This window comes from Thalassophryne amazonica, chromosome 1, assembly GCF_902500255.1.
Source record: "Thalassophryne amazonica chromosome 1, fThaAma1.1, whole genome shotgun sequence".
Taxonomy (NCBI): domain Eukaryota; kingdom Metazoa; phylum Chordata; class Actinopteri; order Batrachoidiformes; family Batrachoididae; genus Thalassophryne; species Thalassophryne amazonica.
The window spans coordinates 148,505,892-148,520,821 of record NC_047103.1 but is presented as its reverse complement, the minus strand read 5'-3'; the positions used below and the strand labels follow the sequence as shown (position 1 = coordinate 148,520,821).

General features: G+C 39.1%; 1 protein-coding gene across 1 annotated transcript; it reads left to right on the top strand.

Annotated features, from left to right (window-relative positions):
• Nucleotides 1-2,760: 2,760 nt before the first annotated feature.
• c1h8orf74 (chromosome 1 C8orf74 homolog) lies at nucleotides 2,761-14,038 on the top strand. The gene is made up of 5 exons (XM_034181929.1): nucleotides 2,761-2,891; nucleotides 12,409-12,592; nucleotides 13,030-13,253; nucleotides 13,336-13,491; nucleotides 13,584-14,038. Exons 1-5 carry the CDS (start codon nucleotides 2,844-2,846, stop codon nucleotides 13,827-13,829), a joined length of 858 nt encoding a protein of 285 aa, XP_034037820.1. The 5' UTR covers nucleotides 2,761-2,843; the 3' UTR covers nucleotides 13,830-14,038.
• The last annotated feature ends 892 nt before the right edge of the window (nucleotides 14,039-14,930 follow it).

Here is a 14,930-nt window from a genome sequence, read left to right as displayed (position 1 = left end):
CTTGCATGGCAGCAGCCTCACATCGGAGTGAATGTGAGGCAATGATGTGTAAAGTGCTTTGAATGTCTGATGCAGATTGCATCAGATCGCATCGCAGCCACAATTAAATTATTACAGCTAGCACTGTAACCTGGCACCAAACTGCCATGTGACAAATGGACTTTTCTTCAGCCAGGACATAAGGAATTAAATTATTTTCAGATGTCGTTTTGTAAAGGCGGATAAATTTTCATCAGACTGAAGATGATCTCACTTAAACGGACAGGTAAGACTATATTCTTTACTCCTTGTGTGCAGATGCAGTTTTTGATGCGGTCGAAGCGGGCAGCTGCCCGGGGCGCATTTTTTCATGACACACAGGGGGCGGCACAAACATTTAAGAAAAATAAATAATCTGTGATGCAAAGCAGTTATCATATCACTGTGTGGGAATTAGCAAATTGGCGCCCCCTCCTTGCAGCTGCAGGCTGCTTGCTGAGCTACACAGAACAGAACCAGTGTAAAAGGTTTGGTGGTTGTCTCCTGATTTTTCCCCAGGGACAGGCGCTCTGCTCCGCTTTGACTCAGGACAGATCATCCTACAGTTCTCACGTTTCTCCGCTATTTCGCTCAGCAGGATCCTGACAAACTGCCCACTCTTGGAAAAAAACTTTGCAGAAGCAGAGCCAGTCTATTGAGGGTTTAGAAATTGAGCTGCGTTCACATTACTAGCTGAAGTGACTTGAATCTGAACTTGTTTTTTTTGTGTGCCTGTATGATGCAGTGTACACTTTAACATATATGTACTTAATCTAATTTTTTGTTAACGTCACCACATAACCTGGTTATTTAACAAAATACAAAGCTAATTTAACAAAATCTACAATTAATTGTATTGTATTTTACATTATATTCTGTTTAATATTGAAACAACTGAGGTATGTTGGGCCGGTTTACATAACTAGATTAGATGAATATAGCAGAGTGTGAATGTGCAAAATCAAATTATTTGATGTGATATTTGGGCTCCTTACTGTTTTATGAGCCGTCTGAACATCTCAAGTTTAATTGATGTGTTTTTTTTGTTACCTTCCTTTTGTGTATGTGCTCAGAGATCGTATTCAGTTCTGATTTCATTCTGCTTTCTATGTCATCACTGGTGATATGACTGATGTGAGATCAGATAACGGTCACTTACAAACAGGAAAAAATAAAACAAAAGATTCAGGAATAAATATCACGAGGACACAGAAATGGACGGACTGTCATCAGAAACTGTAACGATGAAACCAGGACCAGAAGGAAAGTCAGCACTGCAGAATCACTGGCATCTACAACAGGCGTCTGTCTGCATATGTCAGTTCTTAGATTTCTGCAAAATCTAAAGAAGCGAGAGAAGTTATAGTGAAGAAAATGTGGAAAAATTAAAGAAAGAGAGGAAAAAACATCTCCCCATACAATTACTTTAAAAGATATTGATTTGTTTTTCTTAATATCCTTATTATCCCTTAAAGAGGTTTTATTTGGCAAAATCAATTTTATTTTTATTTCACAGTAAATTAGCACTCCACCGCTCCACTGCGCCACCGCTTTATCCATTTAGGAGTTCACTGTGACAAAACCAGAATGAACACTGCCGCTCTGCCAACACTGCGAAACCCAGATATCGGGTTCATATCGGCTCTTCCAGGTCTCTATAGAAAACCTGCGGGTGATGTCATCTAGGCTTTGTCCAGTATTTAAAAGAAACAAAATCCCAGTCCAGTTTTTAACATTTTTTAACAGGCTAAAATTTCCCATACAATTTTTGTTTTTATGAAACTGTAAAATTTTGTGACGTTAAAAAAAAGGTAGTCAAACTATTATTTTGAAATGCACGAGTGGAAGTTATGCTTTGTTATTCTTATTTGCTTAACAATACGTGTGGTCACTAATTTCCTCGTTTCCTGAAGAAGAGGGGATCACAGTAGGATCAAAAGACGATTAAACCTGGTTTAACCATCTGTGGCCCCAGACCAATAACAAATATAGTTGTTTTTTTTTTTTTTATAAAAAAACCTCAACCACTGCTATTATTATTATTATTGTTGTTGTTGTTGTTTGTGAACAGACATTATTCAGGTTAATACTGCCTCAATCTAAAATTTCTGCACAAGAAATGAAAAATAAATGATTTGTTAAATTGATTTTTTTTCAACAAGAAATACTGTGAAATCCTTGCCAAATCCTGTGAAAATTATCCTTTTATTAGATACGCCATTCCGAGCATTCTATCCTTGAACAATGAGATAAAATTGCTATAAATACAAAATACATTTAGATTTTTAAATAATAATTACAATATGATAGTTCTTAAGGTGTGTCAAAAGTATTATTTTGTATTATTAAATAAATCCGTCGCCTCGCCTGCTGCAGTAACCTTACGTGTAGTGACGTAATCGCGCTACAGCAAGTCCGTCTCCAATGGCAACCAAGTCTGGCGTCTTGAACCGAAAAAGAAATCACGATTCGAAGCTTTAGAATATGATGCCCGATACTGACATCTGTTGGACGATATGAAGACCTACATGTTTTTTTTTTTTCCCAAGTCTCGGAATATTTCTGTAAAGAGACCAAAACAAATCGAATCAAATTAGAACTTTGACTTTATACCTAATCATTATAACCATGGTTACAGAAGTCAGGAGTAAGAAACTTCCAGCGATCCCGTCGACAGTCGATATGTGTCAATCAAATTCACTTGGAAGTACGAAGTTTCAAACGTCACGAAACGCGTTTCGATAGTCAGTTCACTGTGTCGAGAACACTTACCGACTTCAGTGACTCGTTTTTCTTTTTCTTTAGGAAACAACTGTAATGGCCTCATGGATTCCCTCACAGAGAGTGAAATATCTGAGATAGCAAAACTGGAGGTAAGCGGACATCAAACAAACGAATGTTTGACTTCAAATGAAGACAGACTCGTGGTGACTTGCATTGCTGTCTGGAATTTGGCTTTCCACACGATGTTGCAGATTCATTCAGTGTTATGAAAATATGCGGAAAGTATCCGGTAGCGTTAATAAAATTATTTAGAAGTCACTGTATTGTAAAGTATTACTTGAGGGTTATTTGAAGTGTACGTTTTGCAGGATATTGTGTTAAAACTAAAATTTAATAAATGAATAAAATGGGTGTTATTATATAATAATAATAATAACATGCAGTCACTGATTTATTTGGGCAGATTGTCCATTTTCGCTGTGGATATCCTAATATTGCTGATTGCAATTTTGACAAGAATCTAATGAACGTTTTTAACGGTCATCAATTACCATTTAAAACATTGACGAAAGGATTACAAAATGCATGTAAAAATAAAAATACTCTATATAAAGAATTCATAAAACTAAGGACTAAGGACTAAGGAGGCAGAAAATAGATATAAGAAATATAAAAATAAGTTAACTAATATTATAAGGGTATGTAGGAAAGAATACTATAGTAAGATATTATATAATAAAAATAATATCAAAGGAATATGGGATATATTAAATAGCATTATTAAAAATGGTACAAAACAGCAGAGCTATCCTCAATATTTCATTGATAACAATATCAGAAAGGAGAATATGGATGAGGTGGTTAATGGCTTTAATAATTTTTTGTAAATGTTGGACCTAACTTGGCAGAAAAGATTCCTGATTCATTGTTATCTGAGGACTGGAAAGATAATCTTATAGAGAGGAATCCCTGTTCAATGTTCCTCACAGCAGTGGAAGAAAAAGAAATCATAGATATTGTTAACAATTGCAAATACAAAACATCTACTGATTTAAATGAAATTGACATGATAGTTGTAAAACAGGTCATTGAAGGGATTTCAGAACCATTAACATATATTTGTAATTTGTCATTTCAAACCGGTAAATTTCCCAATGAAATGAAAATAGCCAAAGTTGTACCGATGTACAACCCCTGGCAATAATTATGGAATCACCGGCCTCGGAGGATGTTCATTCAGTTGTTTAATTTTGTAGAAAAAAAGCAGATCACAGACATGACACAAAACTAAAGTCATTTCAAATGGCAACTTTCTGGCTTTAAGAAACACTATAAGAAATCAGGAAAAATAATGTGACAGTCAGTAACGGTTACTTTTCTAGACCAAGCAGAGGGAAAAAAATATGGACTCACTCAATTCTGAGGAATAAATTATGGAATCACCCTGTAAATTTTCATCCCCAAAACTAACACCTGCATCAAATCAGATCTGCTCATTAGTTTGCATCTAAAAAGGAGTGATCACACCTTGGAGAGCTGTTGCACCAAGTGGACTGACATGAATCATGGCTTCAACAGGAGAGATGTCAATTGAAACAAAGGAGAGGATTATCAAACTCTTAAAAGAGGGTAAATCATCACGCAATGTTGCAAAAGATGTTGGTTGTTCACAGTCAGCTGTGTCTAAACTCTGGACCAAATTACAAACAACATGGGAAGGTTGTTAAAGGCAAACATACTGGTAGACCAAGGAAGACATCAAAGCGTCAAGACAGAAAACTTAAAGCAATATGTCTCAAAAATAGAAAATGCACAACAAAGCAAATGAGGAACGAATGGGAGGAAACTGGAGTCAACGTCTGTGACCGAACTGTAAGAAACTGCCTAAAGGAAATGGGATTTACATACAGAAAAGCTAAACGAAAGCCATCATTAACACCTAAACAGAAAAAACAAGGTTACAATGGGATAAGGAAAAGCAATCATGGACTGTGGATGACTGGATGAAAGTCATATTCAGTGATGAATCTCGAATCTGCATTGGGCAAGGTGATGATGCTGGAACTTTTGTTTGGTGCCGTTCCAATGAGATTTATAAAGATGCCTGCCTGAAGAGAACATGTAAATTTCCACAGTCATTGATGATATGGGGCTGCATGTCAGGTAAAGGCACTGGTGAGATGGCTGTCATTACATCATCAATAAATGCACAAGTTTACGTTGATATTTTGGACACTTTTCTTATCCCATCAATTGAAATGATGGTGGGGATGATGAAATCATTTTTCAAGATGATAATGCATCTTGCCATAGAGCAAAAACTGTGAAAACATTCCTTGCAAAAAGACACATAGGGTCAATGTCATGGCCTGCAAATAGTCCGGATCTTAATCCAATTGATAATCTTTGGTGGAAGTTGAAGAAAATGGTCCATGACAAGGCTCCAACTTGCAAAGCTGATCTGGCAACAGCAGTCAGAGAAAGTTGGAGCCAGCTTGATGAGGAGTACTGTTTGTCACTCATTAAGTCCATGCCTCAGAGACTGCAAGCTGTTATAAAAGCCAGAGGTGGTGCAACAAAATACTAGTGATGTGTTGGAGCGTTCTTTTGTTTTTCATGATTCCATACTTTTTTCCTCAGAATTGAGTGATTCCATATTTTTTCCCTCTGCTTGGTCTAAAAAGTAACTGTTACTGACTGCCACAATTTTTTTCCCTGATTTCTTATAGTGTTTCTTAAAGCCAGAAAGTTGCCATTTGAAATAACTTTAGTTTTGTGTCATGTCTGTAAACATCTGCTTTTTTTCTACAAAATTAAACAACTGAATGAACATCCTCCGAGGCTGGTGATTCCATAATTTTTGCCAGGGGTTGTATAAGACTGGGGATAGACACCACTTTACAAATTATAGGCCTGTTTCTTTGCTTCCACAATTTTCCAAAATATTAGAAAAAATATTCAACAATAGATTAAATTTATAAACAAACATGAATTACTTATTGACAGTCAATGTGGATTTAGAGCAAATAGTTCAACATCACTGGCATTAATAGAATCAGTTGAGGAGATCACAAATGCCATAGATCATAAATTACATTCAGTTGTAATATTCATAGACCTTAAAAAAGCTTTTGACACAGTCAATCATGATATATTAATCACTAAACTTGAACGGTATGGGAACAGGGGATTAGTGTTGCACTGGGTGAGAAGTTATTTGAGTAACAGAAAACAATTTGTGAAGTTGGGGAATATACATCATCATGCTTGGACATTGCTTGTGGTGTCCCACAGGTGTCAGTATTGGGTCCGAAACTCTTTTTACTTTATATAAATTATATTTTTAATGTGTCCAAGATATTAAAATTAGTATTATTTGCAGATGACACAAAGATTTTTTGTTCTGGGGGGATTTGCAGAAACTACTAAGGAACATCACTACAGAAATGGGAAAGCTGAAAATGTGGTTTGACAGAAATAAATTATCATTAAACTTAAGTAAAACAAAATATATGTTTTTTTGGTAATTGTAATAAAGACATACATGTACAGTTACAAGTGCTCTAGTAATGTGGTACTCAGGTCAAAGCAGTTTCAGTCTTTTGTTCATGGTAATGAGTCAGTCATGTCATCAGGAGAGAGTCGTCTAGGGCAGTGTTTTTCAACCTTTTTTGAGTCGCAGCACCCTTTTTATATTTACAAAATCCTGCGGCACACCACCAACTAAAATAATATTATAATGCTATTACCTCTGGTTTTGCGCAAAACCCAATTATCGCAATAGAAAATCGATACAGAAAACATCGCATTTCGAAAATCCTCAAGCATTTTGCGCTCTGATCTCAAGTAGGGCTGTCACGATTAGAAATTTCTAGAGACTATTAATTGTCAGACAAATAATTGCGATTGATGAATATATTGTCTATTTTTTTTTCTTTTTTCCCCTTCTTTATATTCTACTATTGTAGTATAATTACACAACTCTGGAAGAACGTTTGGCTTCTGTGAGTGGAGAAACTGGGAATGGTGCAACATTTTTATTTTTTATCTTTATTTTACATACAGTCCCAACTTTTTCTGATTTGTGGTTGTTTCTGTTGCATTTCTGAAATTGTTTCTCCTCATCAGTCACGTTTTGTGCTTAAACACTACATTAAGCTCAAGACTGAACAAATAAATACCTTTGGAAAATAACAGCTGTTAAAGTTCAGAGTTCTCACCTGCTTTTTGTGATCTGTGCGTCTGAACATTTTTTTTTGTGTATCTCAGTTCATTCATATATTCTCATTTTTTAAATATGTTTTTAAAGATATTTGACCATTTATTTCATCTCATGATCTCATAAATTCAGCATACGACGCGCACATGGTGTGAACAGGACGGTAACGGCAGAATCACACCTTTAGAGAAAGTTCAGAGAGAAGTAAAAGCTTCACGTTTTCGTTTTGTTAACATGTTCACTCCATTTAAAATCCTCTCTCTGCTCCGCGCTCGCTGCGCACTGAAGTGTCGCGCCTGCATTCAGGAATCTCCCTCACCCACCCCCTCCCCTCCCTGACCCACCCCCTCCCTCGCAGTCTGCAGCCTGTTAACTCCGCGCGTGCACACACAGGCACAGACACACACACCGACAGCTCCGCATTTTAGACGGCTTTTGAAGGAGACGGCATTGTTTTAATCGGCCGTCAGCCTCCTTGTTATTGTCCCGCCTTAAGACGAGAGCGAGGCTGCAGCACAATGACGTCAGATTCTGAGTCGTTTTATGCTTTGTGGATAAAATAAATAATTCACGGTAATCGCAAATATGAAAAATAATCGCGAATATGAAAAATACCCACGGCACCCCTGACGATCGATCACGGCACCCCGGTTGAGAATCACTGGTCTAGGGAGCCATCAGGGGAGGCTTCTGTCCTGTCATTAGGAGAGTGCTAACTAGAGCACAATAGGTGCTAATTAGAGCTATTGTTTAGTCACTAGCCTATAGCAGTCAGCCTCTCGGTAGGTGGGGCCTGGTTAGGTTAAAAAACTCCATCTTTTGTTGGCTTCTGGTTTATTCTTCTCTACAAGAGTCAAGACAGAATTCAGACTACCAAAGCAAGAATTTTAGCTGAGGAAGCTTCTGTGATTTGAAGCGAAACGTCCTCACGTCAAGCAACCCAGTCCAGTCGAAGATTCAAGCTTCTCTACTATGGAAACCACCTGGACAACTGAGAGCCTACACAGAAACCCATTGTAATCTTGTTTTTTTCTGTTTAGGTGTTAATGATGGCTTTTGTTTAGCTTTTCTGTATGTAAATCTCATTTCCTTTAGGCAGTTTCTTACAGTTCGGTCACAGACATTGACTCCAGTTTCCTCCCATTCGTTCCTCATTTGTTTTGTTGTGCATTTTCGATTTTTGAGACATATTGCTTTAAGTTTTCTGTCTTGACGCTTTGATGTCTTCCTTGGTCTACCAGTATGTTTGCCTTTAACAACCTTCCCATGTTGTTTGTATTTGGTCCAGAGTTTAGACACAGCTGACTGTGAACAACCAACATCTTTTGCAACATTGCGTGATGATTTACCCTCTTTTAAGAGTTTGATAATCCTCTCCTGTGTTTCAATTGACATCTCGTGTTGGAGCCATGGTTCATGTCAGTCCACTTGGTGCAACAGCTCTCCAAGGTGTGATCACTCCTTTTTAGATGCAAACTAACGAGCATATCTGATTTGATGCAGGTGTTAGTTTTGGGGATGAAAATTTACAGGGTGATTCCATAATTTATTCCTCAAAATTGAGTGAGTCCATATTTTTTCCCTCTGCTTGGTCTAAAAAAGTAACCGTTACTGACTGCCACAATTATTTTTCCTGATTTCTTATAGTGTTTGTTAAAGCCAGAAAGTTGCCATTTGAAATGACTTTAGTTTTGTGTCATGTCTGTGATCTGCTTTTTTTCTACAAAATTAAACAACTGAATGAACATCCTTGGAGGCCGGTGAATCCATAATTATTGTCAGGGGTTGTATAATCTGAGGGGGGAGTTTAATTTAAAACATCAGTGGGCACCAGTGTTGCCACAGTTACTTTGAAAAAGTAATCCAATTACTGATTACTCCTTGAAAAAGTAACTTAGTTACTTTACTGATTACTCAATTGGAAAAGTAACTAAATTAGATTACTAGTTACTTTTTTAGTTACTTTCCCCAGCTGCCGACAACAACCCTCTGCCACCTCAAAATGACAATACCTGTTTTGCCAAAACTCACTTTATAGTCACCCTTTCTTGACTAAAATGAAAATAAATATTTGTTTTACAAAAAGTAAAATAAAGACCTCTTTCTTGACCTCATATTTAACTATTGACAGCACTGCAACAGTAAAACTTGCAGTTTCTAACCTACATTGTTTATAAATGTAACTATAAAATTCATTCTAACATTTCAATTATCTCTAAACATTTTACTTGTCAAAATTATTATTATTTTAAGTAGTATTAGTAGTTGTAGTAAAAAAAACAGCTTCAAAACTGGACCTTTAATCTAGGGGTGTTGTGGGGGAGGGGGGCACATCCTTGCCCCACGCCCCCATTCCATCTGGATTCGCCCCTGCTTTGGCGTTTGAGCACAAAGAATGGATAACATTTATTTATGCAGAAAACATGACCAGATTTACAGGTAAGAAAGTTTTATTGTGTTTTCACATCATGTGGTCCTCAGAAAGAGAGTTTAGGTGCATTTGAGTGGAAAATAGTGTCAGTTGTTGACGCGTCGCGGAGGATCGGCTGTTTTTAGCAGCAGATCGAGTGGCTCAGCTCAGAATTCTAAATAAAGGAGAAAAAAAGCACAAGTCGTAGCTGCTGCAAAAAAACGCGGATGAAAAGCTCACAGCTCGCTTGAAGTGGGCAGTTCAGTCGAACCCCGACCTCCTGCCCACGGACCAAGTTTAATGCTATCGACCCACAATGCAAAAATAATAGTAATGCACAGTGACTTGGAGAAGTAATTTTAATCTGATTACTGATTTGGAAAGATTAACACGTTAGATTACTCGTTACTAAAAAAAGTGGTCAGATTAGAGTAACGCCGGCATCACTGGTGGGCACGTACAACATTAAAAGGTTTTTGTATTTCTGTTTGTAGAGTGAGGATGTGGAACAGATTGAGGGTGGAGCTCAAGCAATGTCCAAGCATGAACCAGTTTAAGCAGCGGTATAGGTACATGGTTTTTTGTAGGTATAAGGGGGAGGAAGGGTGTTGAGGGTTAGGGTGTTTTGTTGATCATTGTTTAGTTGTGTGCACTTTGTTTTTCTATCTTGTAAATATGTAGTATAAAATCACACGCATTGCATATGTATGTAGGTCTATGTGTATGTAGGTATGTGTATATATGTATGTATCTACACTAGAGATGTTTTATGACGAGACTTGAGTTTGTGTTGTGTTAAATGTGTTTGTAGCATGCCCCAAACAGAGGGTCATCTCTTATAGAGTCTGGTCTGCTTGAGGTTTCTTCCTGAATACATCGGAGGGAGTTTTTCCTTACCACTGTCGCCTATGTGCTTGCTCTGGGGGTTGGTAATGGGTACATATGTATGTTTGTACACTCAACAAAAATATAAACGCAACACTTTTGGTTTTGCTCCCATTTTGTATGAGATGAACTCAAAGATCTAAAACTTTTTCCACATACACAATATCACCATTTCCCTCAAATATTGTTCACAAACCAGTCTAAATCTGTGATAGTGAGCACTTCTCCTTTGCTGAGATAATCCATCCCACCTCACAGGTGTGCCATACCAAGATGCTGATTAGACACCATGATTAGTGCACAGGTGTGCCTTAGACTGCCCACAATAAAAGGCCACTCTGAAAGGTGCAGTTTTATCACACAGCACAATGCCACAGATGTTGCAAGATTTGAGGGAGCGTGCAATTGGCATGCTGACAGCAGGAATGTCAACCAGAGCTGTTGCCCGTGTATTGAATGTTCATTTCTCTACCATAAGCCGTCTCCAAAGGCGTTTCAGAGAATTTGGCAGTACATCCAACCAGCCTCACAACCGCAGACCACGTGTAACCACACCAGCCCAGGACCTCCACATCCAGCATGTTCACTTCCAAGATCGTCGGAGACCAGCCACTCGGACAGCTGCTGAAACAATCGGTTTGCATAACCAAAGAATTTCTGCACAAACTGTCATAAACCGTCTCAGGGAAGCTCATCTGCATGCTCGTCGTCCTCATCGGGGTCTCGACCTGACTCCAGTTCGTCGTTGCAACTTCGCACAGCCATTGAAGAGGAGTGGACCAACATTCCACAGGCCACAATTGACAACCTGATCAACTCTATGCGAAGGAGATGTGTTGCACTGCATGAGGCAAATGGTGGTCACACCAGATACTGACTGGTATCCCCCCCCAATAAAACAAAACTGCACTATTCAGAGTGGCCTTTTATTGTGGACAGTCTAAGGCACACCTGTGCACTAATCAAGGTGTCTAATCAGCATCTTGATATGGCACACCTGTGAGGTGGGATGGATTATCTCAGCAAAGGAGAAGTGCTCACTATCACAGATTTAGACTGGTTTGTGAACAATATTTGAGGGAAATGGTGATATTGTGTATGTGGAAAAAGTTTTAGATCTTTGAGTTCATCTCATACAAAATGGGAGCAAAACCAAAAGTGTTGCATTTATATTTTTGTTGAGTATATGTATATACGGGGTGGGCGTTTATAAGCTTTGCTTCTGCTCACCCCCTTTTGGTCACACGTCACTGTGGAATTGTCTTGTGTATCAGTTTTTTGTTACTGTTGAGTTTGTGTGCCAAATAAATTCATTCATTCATTCATATGTGCTGCACAAAGATATAAAGAACAGATTATTTTCATCAGTACATTACCATTGACTATTTTAATTTTAAGCATGACGTTTTATCAAAAAAAAAAAATAAAAAAATAAAAATATATATATATATATATATTTTTTTTTTTTTTTTGTAGATGTGGCAGGATGGTGGGTTATTGGTTAGCACTGTTGCCTCACAGCAAGGTCATGGGATCAATTCCCACCTGTGGCCTTTCTCTGTGGAGTTTGCATGTTCTCCCCGTGTTTGCGTGGGTTCCCTCCAGGTGCTCCGGCTTCCTCACACATCCAAAGAACATGCAGGTTATATGGATTAGAAACTTTAAATTGCCCGTAGTTGTGCATGTGGGTATGATTGTGTTTGTTCGTCTATATGTGGCCCTGCGACAAACTGGCATCCTGTCCAGGGTGTACCCCACCTCACGCCCTATGATTGTTGGGATAAGCTTCAGCCCCTGTGACCTTTAACTGGAGTAACCGATTGAAGATGAGTGATTACCAATGTCGTCTTAACTTTGAAATGTCTATTTTAGGTTTTTTTTATAACCCATAACTTCATTTTTAGATCATTTACGTTATGATCATTAATTTTTATTTTTTATTTTTTGTAACAGTAACAACAGAAATCTTCATCCATCCCACATGTGTATGTTTGATCACACAGTAAGGAGATGGACTGCCTGCACATGCAGTTAGGTCCATATATATTTGGACATTGAGTTTTAGTTAAGTAACAGTGGGATTTAGTTTGGGCGTTTGAGGCTGACATGAAGGCTGATGATGCTCACACGTGTTTGTGTCACTGTTTATCAGAGAGCTGCTGGCGTACAGAGGCTCGGCTGTCACTTCTCGTGGCCTGAGTTCTCTGATGAACGGACGGATCTCCACCAGGAGTTTGTGTATGATGTTGCTATGTTTGCCGCAGACCAGGGCTACCCGTGGCCTAACGTGATCCGAGCAGCGGTGGTGGCCAAAGTCATCTTCCTGGGAATGAACGGTCAGAAAACAGCAGGAGTCACAGTATGGTCAAGTGACACATTATTATTATTATTTTTTAAATGTACTGTACACTGCAATCTTTCCTTCCATTTGCTCGTGTTATATTTATCTGTATGAGCGGTAGTTTTTTTTTTTTTTTGGTTCTCTGTATCTCCTTGTGTTTGAATAAAATAACGAAGAATTTTGATTGGATTTGGACCAAAGTTGGTGGAATGAATGAGGGTCAGTCAAGGACAAAGTGATTTGATTTTGAGAAAAATTGGTTTGGTTACAAGATTCCAGGCCAAGGTCAAATATTTGGTTCTGCTTACATCTCGGGGATATTTAGATAGGCTATTTTGAAGAATTTTAAGAGACACCTGAATTAAAATTAAACATGACTATGAAGTCCTTTCCCACAGGTGATGGTTTCTCTCCCATCTTGCATTCGTCCAGGTTTGGATCCACTCTCACTAATGTCCTTGGTGAAGGATTCACTGTCTGGGTGTTTTCAGAACCTTACACCCAGCCAGCAAAAGGACTTTGCCAAGTACTTCTTAGACACCTGTGTGGCTCGGCAGCAACTTTTCCAGGCGGTGGTGAGCGGAGCCGCTAACGTAACAGTGACGCAGCTCCACTTGGAAGTACGGCTGCCACCCAGACTGGTTCCTCTGTCGCAGGTAAAGCTTCCTGGTCGACTTGGATGTGAGAGCTCGTTGCGTCCTGTTTTCGGTGAGAGCTCACGCTGTGCTCGTGCTGCAGGGCGTCGAGCTGCATGAGTGGGAGCAGCGGCGTCACCAGTATGACCTAGCAGCCGCTTTGCGGCAGAAGGAGGAGGAACTGAAGCGTATCAGACAGGGGTCAAGGGTCACTCTGGGTGAGATTGATGTTCCAAAAAGTGAAGGGCTGGACAAAGAGGTGAGTAAACACAAACCGCTAAACACACACAAAAAAGATGAATCCCCCAACCGCTTCCATGTCTTTCTCACTTTAACTTGTATTCTCGTCAGGGTGTTCTGGAGGCAGTCCGTGCAGCGGTGAGGGTCGCCGGAGGTCAGGTGCAGGCGAGTCTCGACCTCGAGGCCTCACTGGTCAGTGACATCATACGGCTCAAAGCGCAGCAGGCTGCACAGACCACCACGGCGCCGCAGAGCTCCGATCTTTCTGACGACAGTTACGTCACGGCAACAAAGACAAAGCAGGACAAAGCGAGACCGGCAAAAACAAGAGGGAAAGAGTCCGCACATGCACTGTGACGGCGCATTCAGCCTCATACAGAGAAGGTCTGTGGAGCTACAACCTTAGACTTTATTCATGCGTCAGTGTTACACAGTATGTAAATGCTAACCTGTTCCTGTTGGTGGTTCTAATCTAATTAACTGTTAAAGCACCTGGGCTGTCATCTTTTTGAGTGTCTCATTTTTAAAAAATAGATGTGTATATTTAACATCTGATATTTTAGTCACCAAATGTTGTCTAGATTTCTGTAAATGTGTCTTTTCTTATGATCCATGTTATACTTTCTGTCAAGCAGAAGCTATCCCACAAACTACTTCCATCTTAAAACAAACAAATAAACAAACAAAAATGTCAGTGAGTCTGTGCGTTCAGTCAACTTTAACTGCAATGATACAACACTTAAAATCCACACTTGGTATTCTGTGACGTACACAAAAATGTGTGATAACCTTCCCACAGTGGTAACTGATGATAGGCCAAAGGTCATTTGATGTCAATAAATTAATTAAAGGGATCAAAATATAAAAAGTATCCATTTATCTACTACTGTAAGCAACAGGCTTGCTGTTGTATCCCACAGCAGCCTGTACTGAAAGTTCTTGAAATGCAGCAATTTCTCTACCTGGTGGACATTTACCATTAATGCAGGTACAATAAAATTTCACCAAGAGCTCTAGTATTTAAGTGTTTGTGTGACGGGTGTATGAATGGGACCCCAGAGTGCAGACAACAGATCCATCTTTTAGTAAGAATTACAAGTGATTTATTTTACAAAGAATACAAAGCTCAGAGTGGTCAGCCCACTGGCCTTGGAGGCCAGTGGGCGTGGAGGCTGGGTGTGGGCAAACAGGAGGTGAGAAAACACAAGACACAAAGTGAATCCAGTCTTTAAAAAGTTCATACAATCTGAGATCTGACAACTAGGAATGAGAGCCAAGTGTACACATGAGATAAATCAACAAACTGGTGAGAAGTGGAAGAATGAGCTGGTCTTTAAACTGCACAGGAGTGGATGATAGATTGCAGGTGCAAGATGTCAAAAGGTCAGCCACGCCCAGCCTAGACTCACAAAACAAGCACACGTACAGGGAGAAGGGAAACACAGCAGAGGAAACAAA

Coding starts and splice junctions, on each gene's coding strand:
- c1h8orf74 (XM_034181929.1), top strand. CDS start 2,844: ATGGATTCCCTCACAGAGAGTGAAATATCTGAGATAGCAAAACTGGAG. Junction 2,892..12,408: donor CTGAGATAGCAAAACTGGAG/GTAAGCGGACAT, acceptor ACTGTTTATCAG/AGAGCTGCTGGCGTACAGAG. Junction 13,254..13,335: donor GACTGGTTCCTCTGTCGCAG/GTAAAGCTTCCT, acceptor CTCGTGCTGCAG/GGCGTCGAGCTGCATGAGTG.